Source organism: Accipiter gentilis, chromosome 30 (assembly GCF_929443795.1).
Source record: "Accipiter gentilis chromosome 30, bAccGen1.1, whole genome shotgun sequence".
NCBI lineage: Eukaryota > Metazoa > Chordata > Aves > Accipitriformes > Accipitridae > Astur > Astur gentilis.
In genome coordinates, this window is record NC_064909.1 from 20,914,001 (window position 1) to 20,932,163 (window position 18,163).

An 18,163-nucleotide genomic window follows, 5' to 3' on the forward strand; every position below is an offset into this window, starting at 1 on the left:
GTGACATGCTTGCTCTCGTGGCGCTGCACCCAACACAAGGCGAAGAGCCAGGCCATCTGCACACGGGCAGGGCAAAAAAAAATGATTGCAGGCATCTAGTGCCAGCATGGCACGGCCCAAATAAAAGGTTTGCAGATGCTGCTCAGGCAGGATTAGGCCTCCAATGTGCTAAGTCTCGGCTCTCGGTGAGCCTAATTGCTGCTGCAATAAGCCCTGGCTGGTCCTTCCCTGAACCTTCCCCCCCCCGTCAAACATTTTTTTTTTTGCTGCAAAGCTTGTATTTGCTATGCATATGTTCCCCCCCGCCCAGCAGGGCTGGGCCAAGTAGAGGAGGGGAAAGGCAGGGAATCTGCAGATGCCACTTTTAATGCTCTGCTCTTCCCAGCCAATGTCCCACCGCTCTCTGCCCGCCCAGCACAGCCGGTGGCTGCCTGTGTCCAAGGAGCCAGGCCAAGCAGCAGAGGTGGGGACAGGTGACAGCATCGTTACATGGCCACACACCCCCTGAGCTGTATTAGGAAACCTTCCAAATTGGAATTATTCAGATTTTAAATAAAACCTTTTGATAATTTTCCGTCATGTTTTGGCCAGCGGTTCAAACTGGAGGTGTTCCACAAGAGCTGTCGCGGCACGTGTGTGTGCCAGTTCAGCCCAGCCGTGAGGTGAGGACCCGTCGCAGCCAGCAGTTGGGCAGTTGGATGGCCACGGCACCCTTTGTGCCTCACTGGGGGTGCTTGTGCGATTGGGACCACCCAGCTGCTTTGTGCCCCTCCCCAGCAGGCAGAGGTGCCCCCAGCGGTGCCTCCCACCATGCATTCACCTTGCCCAAGTGAGCAGCTGCTCCTTGTATTTCATACCACAAGAGACGTGGAGACACAGGGTCCAATTCCACACTTTCCGAAGCGGCAGGATCAGCAGGAGGAGGAGAGGACTGCATAGAGGCTCAAGAGGTAAAGCGCCTTTCCTGCCATCAGGGCAGGAAAACCTCACACTTGAGCTGTATCAAGGAGGATTTTCAACAACGCTCGGGAGAATGGAGCAACTTTCTCCCCATGACTTCCCTCAAGAACTGGCCACGTGCTCCGTTTCGGACCATCTCCTAACCCATCAGCTGTGGTTTGGCTCTTTGACTGCCACAAATCAATCACCTTCTGGCATGTGTAGGCCACTGGACTGGAACTCAGTTCTGGGGAGACACACGAGGGCTTTGCTTTGCCCCCTTGGAACGACTACACTGCCTCAAGCAGAGCTCTCTAACCCAGTTTAGGCACGAGTCTGCGGAGGATCTGTTCAAAGCTAGCAGCGACCATGAGGTGTGCCAAAGGAAGGTACAAATTGCAATGCAGAGCATGAAAACCAAAGATACACCACAATTTTATTTATGGATGTGTAATAAATAAATGGTGGACAAAACAGGAAGAGCCACATTCAAAAATCCAGATCACTAAAGTGCTTTTAGACATAAATATAGGACAACCAAGAAACAGCTCTGACATTAACACTTTTTACAGACAATTACAAAATATCTTATGTCAATTCACAAAATCGTTTAATTGCTCCGGGATATTATGGCTTGGTTTTCAAAAAGGTCTGTTCTATTATGCATAGCGTGGCGGATAACATTCAAGAGCGTACAAAAATCATTGCATAAACAAAAATGTCTTTACCCCCTTCTCCCAAATATGAGTTAAGGAAGCTACACAGTGTAAATCCAGTGATAAGGCTGCATTGGCAGGCCAGATCCTCAGGAGGTATAAACCGGTGTGTCTGTCAGGTTACACCAGCTTGAGGATGAACCCCACCGTGTTTAAAAACCCTGCTGCTCCTCGAGGTGGAAGAATTGTGTGCTCAAAGTGGAGGGACTTGCCCCACGGGTGCTGTGCAGGGGTGGAAGTGCTCGGAAAAGGCATCTGTAAACTCCTGCACCATCTTTGCACCCACGCATTTGAGAAGGGAGCGACTCCCATTGCATTGCTGCTCTTTGTGCTCCTGGCTAGACGGGGAAGCATTCACAGCCCAGAGGGGAAGGACGGCTCTTCCCCAGCAGCAGTCCATGCTGACCACAACGCGGTCTCATTTTCTCACTGCTCTTGGCCCCGCTGGGACACCTCTCCCACCCTCCACCCTGGCTCTATTGAGAAGTGAACAGCTTGAAAATGAGGGGACAAGGGGATGTGTGTGCCCAGTTTTAAAATGCCCTGAATTCAGATAAAAGTTCAATTGTTTAAGAAAAATATATATATATATATCAATAAATCAATAAATATTATTATCTCGCCAGCAAGCTGCGAGGTCTGGCCTCCTCCGGGGCAGCCCGAGCTCAGCGGTCCCTGTCCTTCTGCTCCTGGGGGGGGTCCCCGTTGATGCACTGCCTCAGTACACCCCTCTTCTCGTGCTTGGCTGTCCTGGAGAGGTCGATGGCTGTGTCCTCCGAATCTTTTGCAGGGCCAAGCTTGTCGGAGCCCCTCTGGGAACTGGCCTGCTTCCCTTTGAGTTCCTCCTCCTCCTGCTCCGCTCGCCAGCCATCTGCCAGCTTCTCTTGGCTCTCCGCCTTCCTGCTCACCTCCATGGACTTTTTGTGCATGCCTTGCAGAGGGCAGAGAGCAAAACCAAGGGCGCCGGCTGCTTATTTCTGCCCAGGACCGCTCAGCATCACCTCCTGCCCTCCTGCTGTTTCTTTCAGCTTTCGCTTGCATCCCGAGGAAAACTCACGCTAGCTACCAGCCTTTCCTGACCCAGAGCCCTGCCACCTGCTCTCTACAGCCCGAGAGGATGGCTCGCAGCAGAATTGGTCCATACCTCCCCTGCAGCGGGGAAGACTTACAGGGAGAGGGGGGCTGTGATGGCCCATCCCAGCCAGGATTTCGAGTGCCACCTCAGCGTAGGACCGTGTATGAGCAGAGGGTAGCTCTGAGGTAGCATTAATATTATGTTCAGTTTTGGGGGGGAGGGTGACGACTTCCTAGCCGCCCTGCAACTCCCATGCTGGCTGCTAGCGCTAGGAAGCGATACCTCAGCACATGCAGGCACCTGTCTGACATAACAGTAAAAGGTTTGCATTTTTCTAGCTGTTCTTTGCAAGGAGGGAGTGGAAAAGCCAGGGCGCTTGGCAGCCTGCATACAGCTCATGGCCGAGGCCCCATTCTTTTCTGGGAAAAGGCAAGGACCGTCATAAAAAAGGAAGGGCGGTTTACTCCGAAGCTGTCCCCTGACCCCAGCCCCAGTCCCAAGCTCCCACTTACCCAGCAGCCATGGGGCGCAGGATCCCACCAGCCCGCTCTTGGCGGAGTTGATGATGGACTCGGGCAGAGGGATGGAGTGCCTCACCATGGCCCCGTAGAGGCCGTACTCGGCCATCACGCTGCTCCGGCCCCAGCACTTCTCCCGCTTCCGCCACTTGGCTCTTCGGTTCTGAAACCAAACCTTCAGGGGTAACAGCCAGGAGAGCACGGAGGGGTGGGATTGGGGAGGAGATAGCCCCCGCGGCCAGGCGGCCAGGGCCCGTTGGGCACGGAGGAGCGTGCGTCCAGGGCAAGGGGGCAGCCGCGGGGGTGCGTGGAGGGGTTTGGGTGTGCGAGCGCAGGGTGCGGATGCGCGGGTGGCAGAGGGAGGGCGGCCGGGGCGGTGCGTGGGGAGGGGGTTGGAGGAGGGCACACACGTGGGTGTCAGTGAGAGAGGGGAGGAAGGGGGGGGAGAGGGAACACACGTTACACGAGGCTGATCGTGACACAGGAGGGTGATCCCAGCCAAAGTCACCCTACACTTCGCCTGCCCGCGGGGCCCCTCTGCTGCCTCCGCACGGAGCACCGACCTCTCCAGAAAAGGGGGTCCGTAATGCAGTGACCAACGATGAGAGCGAGTGCTCAGGTCCCTCTCCCCAACCCCTTCCTGCGTTCAAAGCCTCAAGGGGTGTAGATACAGCCTGGCTGCTGCCCAAACCACCACCCCATTCTTAAGCCAATGGGCTGCTCCACAGTGGAGCAGGATCAGGCCCTAAAATGCCATGTGTCCCTCAAAGGGACAAGCTAGCGAGCAAGCTAGTGGGACACAGCTTGGCCCAGCAGCTCCTGAATCGCTCTCCGGAGACTCAGCTCAGGCAGGAGCTTGAGTCTCCAGAGGACAGAGCCGAGCTGCTGGCAGCAAGCAGCTGCCGGGGCCAGCTCTGTCCCCTGGTTCTGCATTTCCATTTGGAGCCTGTTCAGTGCTGGAGCAGGGTGGGGGGTGGGTGGAAGCTGAGCTGCCCCCCCACCCCCACCCCCAAGCATCCCGCAGCACTTCAGTGCCACCACATTCCCACCGCCGGCATCATTTCAGTGCCATCGCTTTCCCACCGCCAGCGCTCACTGGTCGCAGAGCAGAAGAGACAGCCGGCTGCCCACAGACTCCACGGGGAGAGAGAACCAGCACAGCCACCCACCTGTATCCTGTCCTCCGGCAACTCCGTCTTCACGGCCAGCATCTCCCGGGCATAGACGTCGGGGTAGTGAGCTTCATTAAAAGCCTTCTCCAGCTCTTCCAGCTGGTGAGCTGTGAACACCGTCCTGCCGAGAAGAGAGAGCGTCCTCTGACACAGTCCAGACCCTTACGGCAAGCAGTGCGGCTGGCAGCCCCTTCCCCGCTGAGGTTTTTTCCACCTGAAAATCCTCCCCCCCCAGCTACAGCCCTTCTCTTTCGTTGCTCCCTTGGGGACATCCACCACCCCAGCCTGAGGACCAGAGGGGACAGCGGGAGGCTGGCGGTAGCAGCGAGGAGGTGAGAATGGGGATAACCCCGCTCTCGGGCTCTACCTGTGCCGGCGTTTCTTCCTCTTGATCTGGGACGTGGGCATCTTCAGGTCGCTGGCGTCTCCGGAGAGGCTGTCCTCGTCTGGCAGCAGCGTGCGGGAGGGGAAGAGTCACATTCCCGTTGGGAGCACGGACACCAAACCCAGCTCCCAAAACACGGCTCCAGTCACCCACGGGGGAGCAGGCCCGGGATGAAGCTCCTATCCCGCACCAACCGGTAACATCAAGGCCACCGCTGAGGCCGGAGAACCGCACCGGTGTCACCATCCCGGGGCAAAGGGGATCGACACCCACCCTTGACGGGGTCGGGGGGTGGGTGTCGGAGAGGCGGCAGCCCTACGGGATGGGGATACACGATGCCGATCCCCCCCACCCTCACCCCATCCCCACTTACCGGAGATATTCTCCTTGTGGCGGCGGGCAACGGGGGGCGGCCCGGGGGGCGGGCGGGGACCACGGGCTGGCAATAGCGGTAAAGGGGCAGGCAGCAAGCAGGGGGTCCCCGGTCCCCCTAAACCACAAAGCAGCCCCAATCCCAAACCCAGAGTCCCGCCGCCCTCGTAGCCACCGGCAGCGGCGGCGGGGGGCGGACCGGGGGGCGGCTGCAATTCAGCTTCCAGCCCCAGCAGGTCGGTGATGGCAAAACCTTTGGCTCGCAGCCCCGCGCCTCCCGGTCGTCCCGGTGCTACCGGTACAGGCACCGCTACCGACCCCGCCGCCGCCGCCACCACCACCGTTCGTCCCCCCGACGGCTCCGCCCGACCCGGCATCGCCGCCGTTTGGCCCGGTCCGGAGCGGGCACCGCCACCCGCCTCCCTTTTTATCGTCCCGCCGCCGAGCTCCGGGCTCCAATCACACCCCGGGCCGGCGGGGGGGGGGGGGGGGGGGCGCTCCCAATCCCCGGATTAACGCCCCCCCCACACTCCCCGGTCCCCGCCCCGGTGCCCCCCGCCGCCTCCTGCCGCCGTCCCTCCCTCCGCTCCCCTCGGCTCCCGCCCCTCGGTCCTCCCCCAGCCCTTTGCCGGGTCCCCTTTGGTCCCCCCCCCCCCGGCTCCTTGGGTCCCTCGCCAGGATCGGGACCCCCTCAGCACCCTTCTACCCCCGTTCCCAGCCACCCAGCTCCCCCATAAACCGCCCCCCCCCCCCCCCCCCATCCTTGTGGGTTCCCTCCCTGGGTCTTGTCCCCACTCTGTCCCCATGTCCCCTCCCCAGGTCCCCCCATCCCACCCGGTGGCCCTTCAACCCCACACCCCAGCCAGGGGTATCCCCACCAGACCACTCTGTCCACCCCCCCCCCCCAGGGACAGGGATGGGGATGGGTGGGGGGGGCTGTTGGGCAGGACCCTCTGTGACCCCCGGTGTCCTGCCACCGGGTCTGGGGCCACCTCGAGGTGCCTGGCCTCCGTGTTCCCTTTTGCTCCCAGATTCTTGCACCTGGGCTGCTATTTTTTCCCCCCTTCCCTTCATCTGTTGATGGAAACGATTTACAACCGGCTTACACGGGCCGCCTGATCTGGGCCTTCGCTTGGACGGTCAGATTAACCGAGGGTCCTTCTGATAAAGATAATTACAAGGGGACTCCGCATTAACTTTGCATTATTAAAGAAAGACCCAAATCTCCCCTCGCAAGCTGTTCCCGGGATTAGCAGAACAATAACTTTCATTTAGGATAATTGCCGTGGCCGGCGCTGGGGGCTGGCGGGGTGGGGGGTGGGGGGGCACCCTCTGGGCCATCGCGCTTCGCACCAAGAAAGGCAAATGGGTGCGAGGGGAGCGGGAGGTGTCTGTGGGGGTCACGCTCCCAAAGCCACCGAGCAATTGGGGGGCCCCACGTGCTCGGGATGCTCAGGGCATCCCCACCTGGGGTTGCCCCCCACCCGGGGACAGGGCACCCCGGGGTCCCCTTGGGCACCTTCGCTTCTCCAGAATGGTTTTGCCGCAGTTTTGCTGGAATCAGAGACTTTCACTGTCAGGCAGGGAGGATCTGCCACAGTAATTAGAAGCCATAATCCAGCCACCACCCACAACAAATTTCCTGTCCGAGCAGATATTAGTGGATAAAACCCTAATTTTTGACGTTGTCCCAGAATCAGCTTGATTTCAGCAGTTTACATTCAGGCTGAGCTGTTGGGAGAGATGATGAAGCCTTAAATATGCATATGGCCTAGGCATTTGGAAAGTTTGGGGATAAAGCACGTATAATTGCTCCTAATCAGTTTATGAAACATAAAAGCTCAAACCCAAGAGAAAGCCGATAGATGCAGAAATGGAAATAGCGATTAAATCTCCCCGTGCTGGCGAGGTGGCCTGGATACGGCGCTGCTGCCCGAGGCAGCGGGCGACCGTGGGAGTGCCACGGGGGACGGGGATGCGCCCACTCCTGGGACGGGGCTGTGGGACAAGGTGGGGGGGACGTGCCTGCCGCCACCGCCGGCTCCCCCGGTCACGATGGAGAGGGGCATCTCCACCGGTCCTCTGGACAATAAATCAGTTAAAGGATATCTTGATATATGCTCATCAGATAGGATTAGCTGGGATTAGACTAATCAGTAAATGTTTCTCTGCTCATTATTTTCCAGGGAAGATTTTCAGCTGATTCTCCGACGCCGAAAGATTATTAATCGCTTAAAGAGCAGAACATCAAACATCGCCCCTTGCTCTAATTTCCCCAGGCTTCGCCCCCCCCTCCGTGAGCAGGGTGCCTGCGCCAGCCGGCCCGGTAGCCCCAGGGTACCCCAGCACCCAGACCCTCCACGAGGGCTCCGGCCAGGACGGACGGAGGCTGCAGCACCCCGGTCCCAGTGCAGACCCATGTCCCAAGGGTGGGTGCTGCCCACAGCCGATGCTGGAACACCCCATCCCCTGCGTGCTGCTCCCCACTGCACTTTGCAGGACTTGGGGCACAGCGAGGTGGGACAGTCCCCGACGTGTCCCCTCCTCCCTGTGGCTGCACCAGCACCACATCAAGGCACCCATGCTGCCCTGCAGCACCCTAAGGGATGACAGGATGGGATGGGTGGCTGGGACTGTCCCCTTCAGACACCGGGGACAAGCCTTGCACGTCCTTGGGGAATTACAGATACGTGCAACATTTTGGCAGACCCTCCTCAGCCAATGATGGCTCCCGAGCCAGCGGCTGGTGGGTTTTTGGGGTCCCTGCCTTTGCAGGGACGTGAAACTCAAGGGAACCCCAGAAGGACGTGCATTTGCCTTGCAACCACCTGCTGTAGCGATGACGAGGGGGAAGCAAGGAGAAGGTATTGAAGGGCCCGGTTTAGGGGATTAGTAATGGGATAAGTCAGCTTTCACCTCCCCGGTTTAGATATGAATCAGGTCAATAATAAAGGACCATCTGACAGTTTCAGGCAGCGCAGGGTGGAAGAGGCTCCCGTGCTCCAGGCTGGACAGAGAACCCCTCTCCAAAAGCCCGGCTCCTGCCGCACGTCCACCCGTTGGACTCGCGTTGGCAGTCACGGCCCGGTGCTCCCCGCCGGCTCCGTGCCACGCACTCGCATCAGCTCCTGGCAACCCGGCACGGGAGCGAGGTTGGAGCCTGATCCCCAGGGATGATGTTGAAGCCACAGCCATCGAGTGCCTGCTCTGTAGGGCAAGCTCAGCCGGCTGGCTGGTGGCCATGGTGGACCATGCATGGGGGTAGGGTGGCCCAGAAGCGGAGCGCGGCAGGGCGGGCAGCCGGCTGACGGCAACGCAGGCAATTTGGCAAAGGTGGGAGCCTGGGGAGAAGGTCCCTGCCTCAATAAGCATGGACAGAAGGAAAAAGGATTTTCTTCCACCTCCTCCGTGTCCTGCTGGGAGCACAGGGAAGTGATGGCTGTTGTGAAAACGTTGCCTCTGACACACGGATGAAAAGGAACTGATAAATAGCCCATCGCTAGGGGAGAAGGCAGCAAAAAGGGGGACGTTGCAGTGAGGCACGTCCGTATTTCGCAAGGCTAAATCCCCAACTCTGAGTTATAGGTGGGCTTCCTCCTTGCAATGCAGGTGATGGGACTTTTCGCAGGCTGCAGCCAGGGCTGAGTGGTGAATTATGTGTGTGCTCCTGGCCAATTAGGAGTAGATCTAACTAATGGCCAAATATCCTCCATTTGGGGGTGATGGATTTGCAGGGGCGGGCGGCATAGCCAGGTTAAAGGAATGGGGAAATCTGTGCTCCCCGGCACTGCCGGGCTGCGGGAAGTGCTTCGTTTCTAGCTCGAGTGTACGTGGCTGAAGCAAAGGGGTTCGCAGGGTGAGCGCAGCCACAGCTGGCCGTGCACGCCACCTGCTTAGTGCTGTAGCATCGCCAGCCGAGCTTACTACAAGTGCATCGGCAGCCCTAATTTGCCACTGGGGGAGGTCCCTTTCCATGTCCCACTCTGCATGCCCCAGAGACATCCCTACTAATTCCTCTGCACAGATTTCTGTCTTAAGGCATTTGCCTTTGATTAAAACCAGAAGAGCAGTCACGGTTTAAGTGGAGTTTAAGAGCAAACCATGTGCCGATGCACAGGGCTCTCACATCTGGAGTGTCGCAGATTTAATCAAACTGCTGGGAAGTGCCGCACACAGACAGCTGTCACAGCAGCCTGGAGCCCATCTCCTAATTAATTCCTAGCCAAACACAGGGCAAACAAATGACCATCAAGGTGCTACACCTACAACCTCGACTGGAGGTGTGAGTGGCAATCGGTGAGCAAGAGAAGCTCCCCCTGTGTATCTCCAGGAGCTATAGGTGATGTAGCCCATGGAAAGCCCTGTCCCTGCTGCTAGAGAGGAGACTGGGGCTTGTCCCAGAGGTGTAAACCTTTAAGCGATATCTGGGAACATGAGGCACAGGGTGTTTATGAAGAAACCCAGGCGGAGCAGGCACAACAGCCGTAGCTCTGATTTCTTGCTGCTCCTTCAGCCGGTGCTTTTCGCTTCCACTCCACTTTGTTGTTGTTTTCTAGTCCCGTTTACCTGCCCATCTCACATCCCCGTAGGCAACCCGCTCCTGTCCGATACGGGGTGCGTGAGCCGGGACACAGCCTTCCCTGGGGATGCTCTGCCTGGCATAGATCCTGGGCAAACTCCACTTGTTTCCGCAGCCTTCTGCAAAATCTGGACAATGGCAAAACAGGGCAGGTCCAGACTGGGTTCTCCTTGGTGCTCATTCACAGCTCATTAAAGCTAATTGAAATGACTACCGGAGCTGGGTCTATGTGGGTGCTTGGAAGTCCTGGGCACACGGCACAGCTAGGCTGGGAATATCCAACTGTGAGGAGCCCCAAACTAGCTGATGGACTGTCCATTCCAATTAGCCCCACAAAGGAGCTATTATTCCTCCGCACTATGCTTGTCCGATTACTTTATCTTATTATTTTTTGATCATTCCTCCAAAATGTGCTAATTAAACAGAAATCATCAAGTCAATTAGAGAAACACTCATTAAAGCAGAAAAGAAAAGAAAATATCAGCAGAAGAAAAACGGCTGTGAGGCTCCCAAGCACACACAATAGCTGCCACATTCATTAAATCAGCATCTCCCAAAAGAGGGGTAGACATTGTCCCACTCTGGTACGTGCCCTGGAAATGAAACTTCCCAAGCGATGGAGTCAGATTTCTTTCTTTCTTTCTTTTTTTTTTTTAAATGGAAAAACACCACCACCTCACGTTTCTTTTACATTTGGGAGAGCAGAGAATTTTTTGATCCCGTGAAGGTCTCAACCCAAGGACAATGAAACCCCCTGGAAGATTTTAACTGACTTTAGTGGGGTTTGACCTGAAGGCTTAACTTCCAGACTGGAAGATTGTCAGCTAGTTTCTTCATTCAGATGTTTGATCTTCAATCAGATAATGGCATGAAGCACAAATAAGTTAAAAAAAGTTAAAGCCCGGCAAGGTCTTTCAGAATATCTCCACTGACATCCATAGTTCTAGCATTTGCCATCTAGATACGGAGGCTTGGGGGAGCTCGCTCTGCTTTAGCCTGGAGGGTGTCAGCAGCGATGGGCAGACGCTTTCAGCGCTACGTGGAACAGGGAGGGCGAAGGGAAGGGACGTGTCCACGCCAGGCAGCAGGACAGGGGCAGAGCTGGGAGCCAAATCTTGCTGGATCCTAGCGCAGGCGTCTTATCCAGGTGCCATGGGCATTGCTGCTGCTCTGCACTCTGGGTGTAATATAAAATATCCCAGTCTCTGGCAGACACCCCAGTTGCTTCCAAGGGAAATCTAGGCTTGGCTCCAGGACTCCAGTCTTCTGATCTGGCAACATGCTGGGGGATAGGGCATACCTCACCCCATCTCGAGCCACAGCTACGGCTTGCGAGTGCAAGGGGTGTTGGAAAAGCTCAGGGATAACTGGGCTGGTTTGGAAGCCACTGGTGAAGGAGTGCTGGAGAAGTGCCTGGGCTGCAAACAGTCCTTGTGAGAACTGGCTGCTCCTCTGGTGACTTGAAGGTTGATTTTTTTCCTCTCCTTGCCTCTTCTGCATCTCACAGTCTTCTCTCCCTCCCAAACACCTCTACCCACCCAGCCTCCAAGCCATCCCTCTCTTTCTCTAGGTGCCTGGCCAGTGCTCATTGTCACAACATCTGAGCCTCTCTGCATTTTCTTCTTTCTGCTGCCCCCCATGGCTTTCTCAGCTCCCAGCTCAGGAGCACAGTGAGCCCCCAGGCAGCACCTTCTCCACGTTCATACCCAGCACCTCGCCAAGCAGAAGCCTCCCAGAACAACTGCATCCCTTCCCACCTCCCTGCCCTGCCCTGCAACAAGCTGGAAACAAGTGGCTTGCCCCGCCAGGGAAATCCAGGAAAACACCTGAAACAGCGATTTCAGTATTTCTAACATATCTCTGTTGGTGGGTAGAGAAAGGAGGATTTCACTTTATCTGACCCCAAAGTGGTGGGGAGTCCAGCTCAGCTCCGGGTGAAGGTGTTGCCTAGCCTTTGCGTTTCCAAACCAGTTCAGCCATGCCTAATCGTAGGCGCTATGCTATGAGACCTGACAGAATTACTTCTCCTTTAATTAATCTCCAAGTTTGCTATCTGAGTGCTGTGCCATATGGTATTGATTTTTCAGCTCGGTATGACAGCACTTGCCATGAAAGAAGCTAACCTAATTAAAGCAGAGGACACCACGCGCAGAGGCCGCTACTCTCACTCTTCCCTTTAATATCGCTTTCTAGATCGGCTCTCCTGAATGCAAACAGGTGCTGAAACACGGCGCCTCTGCTTGAAGGTGAATTCAAAGGTTTCGGCTGTGCAAAGAGGTCCGGGTCCCTTTCTCGGCACCGGCCTGGGCTTGCAACACGGCTCTGGGTCTGCTGTGACAAGTGATACCCTGGGCTTTCCCAGCTCTCTCTATTCTGCAGCTGAGCAGGAGATTTTGGAGCACGGCTTCCTAACATCGAGCGATGTCTCCATTTCTTTTCAGACAGAGCAGATAATTCATCAATGAATTTCACAGCTCCTCCCTCATTCAGGACTGGACTCCCAAATGACATAAACTAGGATTTTTTTTAGCTAAAGAGACTGACATGTGGCTGTCTCACAGAGCCCACCTGGCATTATACGAGCAAATGACCCTCTACTGAAGCAATATTGTCCCAAACAGACCTTCTAAAGGACCTACAGAAATAACAGAAAAATAACATCAAATATATCCCCGTGCATGGATCCTCGCTCTTGTATGAGTAGGGTCATATGTGCCTGGCCATCTCAACTTGCAGGCAAACCAGCGACATTATTTGGTGTTAGAAATACAGATAGAAAAAGTAGGGTTCCTGTAGCTCACTTCACCCATTTTACTTGACCCTGCAGCAAAGCTTTTCATACCCAGCTTCCCTTCGCACTCTCAGGGACGCTTTTGGTGTGCTCTGACACTGCATTCTGCAATTTTCTTTTCGGATGCAGAAAGAGCAGCTTTCAGTGTGCACGGACTTCCCCCTGCCTGCTTCTCCTGCCATAGCTCAGCCCTGCTCTCACCAGTGCCACTCCTGACCCATCTTTTTCTCTTCTTCTTTTCTCTTCAGCTCCTTCATTGGCAGCACCTAATTGTAAAATGTGTCAAATTTTCTTGTGGGATTAATTTTTCCTATAATAAAGGACCGATTTTAGCACAAAGGACTTCCCAGCTTTTCTACCAGCTCCTGGTCTTTGCTTTGACGTGATTCCTCCAATATAGTCAATGTGGACCTTGATGCTAAAAGAGAACATATTGTCCAAAACGAACAGATTGAATGTTGCCGACAGTGAACAGTTACTTAATCACCTCGAATAAGGACTTATATTATTGGTATTGTCATACTCTGGGAAAAAAAGGAAGAGGAAAAGGATTAAGAGGCAGAAGTAAAGCTCTCCCGCGTGGGATCATTGTCTGCAGTCTTCCCTTTCGACATGAGGTTTTGCTGGATTTTGAAGGTGGAATAAACGTATTTTCTTCCAACCTCCTGGGAGGTGAACGCACAGTGGCGGTGATGGCAGAAATCCTGCGGAATACCCTTCCCTCTGCTTTTGTCACCCTGCCCAGGGCAGGAAACCTCTGTGCCAGCCCCATTTTGGGGTACTCGCTGCCCCGGCCCAACAGAGCATCTTTGGAGGGGAGGACATGACCCACCTGGGAGGGGACCCACCGCTGAGGGTGTCCTACCCCCACTTCCCCTTACTTTTTTTGGCCATCCCAGCACTATAATGGTCTGGAGCACACGTGCGGGTCACCTCCATCTCCCCTCCCAGCTGGGAGCCCACGGCCCATCCATCCCTCTCTTTTTAAGTGACCCCCCCTTTGTTTCTTTAGCTCATGAGGGGAGATGTAACGAAGAGCCCCGTGGCCCCGAGCGGCAGCTGAGTGTTCATTTGTTTGGCAAAGAAGACGCTCGGACTGGGGGAAGCCCCCGAGAGCGCTGGCGTAAACCGTGGCCGACGTGAGCTGTGCGGCGGGCTGCGGGGCAGCCATCCCCAGGGGCAACCTGAGAAAAGAGGCAATTAGCCAGCCCCTCACCAGCACAGCGGGAGCGGTTCAAGAGGACAGAAAAGCCGAGCCCTGGTGGTAATGACATTTTTCCACATGGGTAAATGCATTGATCTGTGACAAACAATACCAGGCTGTGCCTCTGCCCCGTGGTGCAGAGGAGGAGGGACGGGAAAGCTTTCCCGTGCAAGATGTTAGAGACAGAAGTTTCCCAGCTTCCCGGCAAGAAGCTGGATGTACGTGGAGAACGGGGCCCTAAGGATGTGCCTCCAGCCCCTGCTGAAACCACAGCCCAGGTCTCACCCAGGGACGGGCTTCCCAGCGGGTGCCAGGAGCTTAAAGTTAAGTGCAATGCAGGCGAGCTTCATGCATGATCGCATCCCGCGTCCTCAGAAAGTCCTGCCGAGCAGAAAAGCGGGGTACAGAGCACTTGAGCGAAGCTTGATAATAGAGCTACCCTGGGGTACAACACCTATTCACTGAGGCTGAAACAGTAACGATTAAATCTGCTTCTGTCCCTGATACCCTAACGCATCACTGTAGCCTTAGTTGCCTTCTACCCATCCCCTGCGGGGCTGTGACTGTGGGCTGATCCCATGCTGGTAGAGCACCTGATGTAAGAGAGCATTTGGGTAAAATCCCAACCAATGCCTGGGCTGGGGCATCTCTCCCAGGGCAATTCCTCTGGGAAAAGCCCAAGTCACCTAAAGGCTGGATCCCGGCAGACCTGGATTTCTGCTTTGCTTGAAGCAGTTCCTCCTATTTCCCCACTTCCAAAAATAGCCAGGGGACCACGTATAAATACCACCGTTCAGACCGAAGTAGTGGGATGTTCCAGGAACGTCATACGCCCTATGGACCAGGCATCCTGCGTGTCTGAGAAGAAACATATAGGAGTGTATTATTAGTGTCTTGTCATCGAGTGGACAAAGTGGTTTTAGGAGAGCACAGGGCAAGGCACGCATCCTGGCCGAAGAGCTTAACTTCTAAGCTTTAATCAGAAGAATTAGGGCTTTACTTTGGCTCTAATTTAATCAGAATGAATAGCGGAGGTGGTCGTGCCATTTCGTGGGCAGGGTGCTATCTGCTCGGGGCATTCCCTCCTGCCTTGCGTTCGCCCGGCAGCACCCCTGGGCGACCAGGGTCTGACCGCTGGCCACAGGCACCCTCCCGATGGCCAGAGCTCGGCTCTGAGCACCTCGGGCAGGACAAAACCCCTCTTGGCTCTGGGGGGAGCTGCCCGGGCTGACTTTCCCCTTCCACTGGGGGCTTAGCTTTAGGTGGGCTCCCACAGGGCTCTCCGAGTTCTCAGCTACCTGGAAACGCACGCACGTGTCTGATGGCAGCTCCAGCAGGTCTCCTACATCTCTGCTCACTCAGCACTCTCCTTGGGGCTGGTGCCATCAGGAAACGGCCCCTGATGGTCATTTTATTGCCAGCTGGACTGTAGCCTGGGACCTAGTTTAGCCCGGCTTCCAGCACCCGTGCGGTCGTGTGGCTGTGCCGTGGGTATAGCAGAGCTATAGCAGAGCTCGCAATAGCGAGCAGAAAGGAAGGAGATTTGTTCCCTTCACAGCAGGCCTCTCCACTCGTGACGCGGGGGTTGCAGACCCCTTGGCAGGCCAGGACCTGTGCGTGGGGAAAAGGACCTGGGGCTAAATCCAGGGCAGGCATCGCTCTTCTCCCCCAACTCAGCACCTGCCTCACCCACCACGTCGTCATGGGATCGCTTTTCCTTCCTCTTTAACTGCAAACTGGCACTTCGCGGAGTGACATTTCACCTGGCAAGCTCCACTTCAAGGCAAAGAGCCCCAAACTGTGACCGGTTAAAGCAAACTGCCCCGTCCTGATGCGAGCCGCAACGGTCAGCGGGCTCTTGCCGCTCACCTCTTTCCGCCCTCTTTTTTTTTTTTTTTTTGACACTCTTGTCTGTTCGCTTTTGCAGAGAAGCAAGCGCATCCCTCATTGCAAAGCCAGACCCCAGCTGCCCTGGGCACGGTGCCACCCTGCCACTCTTCTCCCTGGCCAGAGCAAATTCCCGACCGTGGCAGCAGGCAAATACCAGGCACATGCACTGAATGTGACCCTCACCCCAGTGCCTCTCGCTCCTCCTTGCTGCGCTTCCAGCCCACAGAAGTGGCTCGGATCTTCTTGAGCAAAATCTAATCAGGCCTGTGTAAAATAACGGAGGGTGAAAGAAAAGCCCTGACCATATTTTTAAATAATACCAAAAAGCTGTAAGTATGCGGTCGGCCTGCTTGTTCTTACTGCCTGGGATCAACCCGATTATTCAGGGATTCATTTTTATTTCTGAGTTTTATTTTTTCTCATTTAACAGCTGCACATTAATAAAAACTCCATTTATTGGAGGATTTGGCTGGGATTGCTATAATAAAATAGAAGGATTTGTGCCGGGCACTAAAAGAACTCTCTGCAAAAAGTAGTGTTTTTCCAGTGATTAGGAGCGCCGGAACATATTGTTTTGCTGTGTAGCCCCGTCACTGCCGAGGATGGTGACAGATGTCTTGTGTTAATGTTGAATGATTAAATGCCATTTCTGAAGCCACTCCCTAGCTGTGTAGCACGGTGCTGCTTCACCCACACAATCTGCCTTCAATCTGTTCCCTTCGCCGAGAGCATCCCGCCTCGCTGACTGTCAAGAAGCCCCCATCGCAACCCGGGCTGCACGCTGTGCCCCAGGGCCAGCCAGTGTCTGGACATCAGCCTCTCAGTCACCCTGTAAGGACCAGACCGACTGTCATCGAAACCCAAAGACGGAGGAAGCAGAGAGACAAGTACAACTCTTGTGCTTCTCGCCCTGTCGGGGTGTCCTTCACCCCGCACCAACTAGCGAGGGCAGGTTTGGTGGGAAACATGAGGCTAGCCCAAGACATCGCTATTTCCAGCTCTGTCCACCGCGGTGCTAAAAGAGGTGATGATATGTCCCTGCAGACTTGCCTCTTTTCTATCCATAGGCCATTGCTTGTGTCAGCAGAGGCTTCCTTGATCTCATTTTTGACCACTGCCTTTGAGCAAGGCAAAGAACATCCCAGTCATGGGTGTCTACGTAGCCATGTCCCTCTCGCACTGGCTTACTTGCTTTCCAGTGTCCCCAACCCATCTCCTTTTATTCCCTCATTCTGCTAAACTACTACAGCCCACAAACCGCATCCTGCCCTGCGCAAAACCAGGTAGGTAACTCAACTCTGGGAAAAAAAAGAGCCTCTGCCCAGGAGGAGAAGATGGCCAGGCCAGCAGCGAGGTGGAAGTGGTGGCTCACTGCTGTCCACCTGAAATTTAGCAAACAGTGATGCTCCTCTTCTAAAAGCCTGCTCTGGTCTCGGCAAACACACACAGAGATACCCAGAGAGACACACACACACACACACACACACACACACACAGATCCTTGATCAGAACATCTGTATCCTCTGGAAGTATGTTGTCTTTGCAAAACCATTATCTGTTTGGCATCTGTTGCAATGACCTACTCCAGCGACAAGTCGCGCGCGCACCACTTCTGACCCACACGCGCACATGCGACGTCCGAGTCCCAATGCAGCACAGAGGACAAATAAGGTTGTTTCTCCAAATAGAGCCGATACGGTGGGGGGAAGGGAAGAGCCGGCTGGGGAAAATCTGGCCGTTCACATGCATTCACACATGTCGCTACAAGTCCTGTCAGTCAAGAAGAAAACATGGTAGGGGGCAATTTGGCAAGCTGGGAGGTGCAGAGAGATGTTAAGGAGGGGGATGCCCCCTTGGGAAGCCAGGTCAGGCCAAGATGGTGTGACCGCATCCATTCACGCCATCTGGAAACGGCACCCTTCTGCCCGCCTCTGCTCCCTCCATTCACCCCTCTCCATGGATTGGGGGGTGATGTACCCCCCTCATCCCAGGACCAAGCGCCACCGAAGACGTCGTCGTGTCCCCCCGGGCTGCAGCGACGCGGCTGCGCAAGGCGGCTCTTCGGCAAAGCGCGAGGAAGTGGGAGGGCAAGGTGGTGCCAAACGGCAAGAGGCCCAAATTGACTTATTTCTACCACCTCTCCTTTAAAAAAATATGAAACCTGCTGTCACTCGCTAATCCATCAGCCTGACAGGTCAAGTAAAAGCAGGTTGCCCACTCGCTTTCACTTCTCCCCCAACTTAATCTCTGTGCTAAATTACAAGTTGATAATGGGTTCCCATTAATTATTGATTTTCCAGATAATACTTGTTAAAGTAGAATTAACGCTATTGTTTCTGAACAAATACTGCCCAAATACTGTGTTTAGCGGGCTTGTAATCAGCTTTACCCACTTCTCCTCTAATCTGATTGAAACAGATTTCCTACCAAATCTTTTTTATCATTTTGTTGATATTAAAAGGTCACATATTTATGCCTGCCCAAAAGTTTAATTTAAGTTACCGCAATTGATTATCATTATG

At 55.1% G+C, this 18,163-nt stretch overlaps 1 protein-coding gene across 1 annotated transcript; it reads right to left on the reverse strand.

Moving 5' to 3' along the window:
* Nucleotides 1-1,373: 1,373 nt before the first annotated feature.
* Nucleotides 1,374-5,587, reverse strand: VSX1 (visual system homeobox 1). Its single transcript, XM_049833577.1, has 5 exons — nt 5,179-5,587; nt 4,788-4,866; nt 4,418-4,541; nt 3,243-3,423; nt 1,374-2,586 (listed from the first exon to the last, which is right to left on the reverse strand). Exons 1-5 carry the CDS (start codon nt 5,552-5,554, stop codon nt 2,321-2,323), a joined length of 1,026 nt encoding a protein of 341 aa, XP_049689534.1. The 5' UTR covers nt 5,555-5,587; the 3' UTR covers nt 1,374-2,320.
* Nucleotides 5,588-18,163: the final 12,576 nt, after the last annotated feature.

Bases quoted from the DNA above. Each gene is read 5' to 3' on its own strand.
- VSX1 (XM_049833577.1), bottom strand. From the start codon at position 5,554: ATGCCGGGTCGGGCGGAGCCGTCGGGGGGACGAACGGTGGTGGTGGCG. The intron at 4,867-5,178 runs GTAAGTGGGGAT...CGCTGCTGCCAG, and splicing joins CCACAAGGAGAATATCTCCG to ACGAGGACAGCCTCTCCGGA. The intron at 3,424-4,417 runs GTGGGTGGCTGT...TTACCCCTGAAG, and splicing joins TGCCGGAGGACAGGATACAG to GTTTGGTTTCAGAACCGAAG.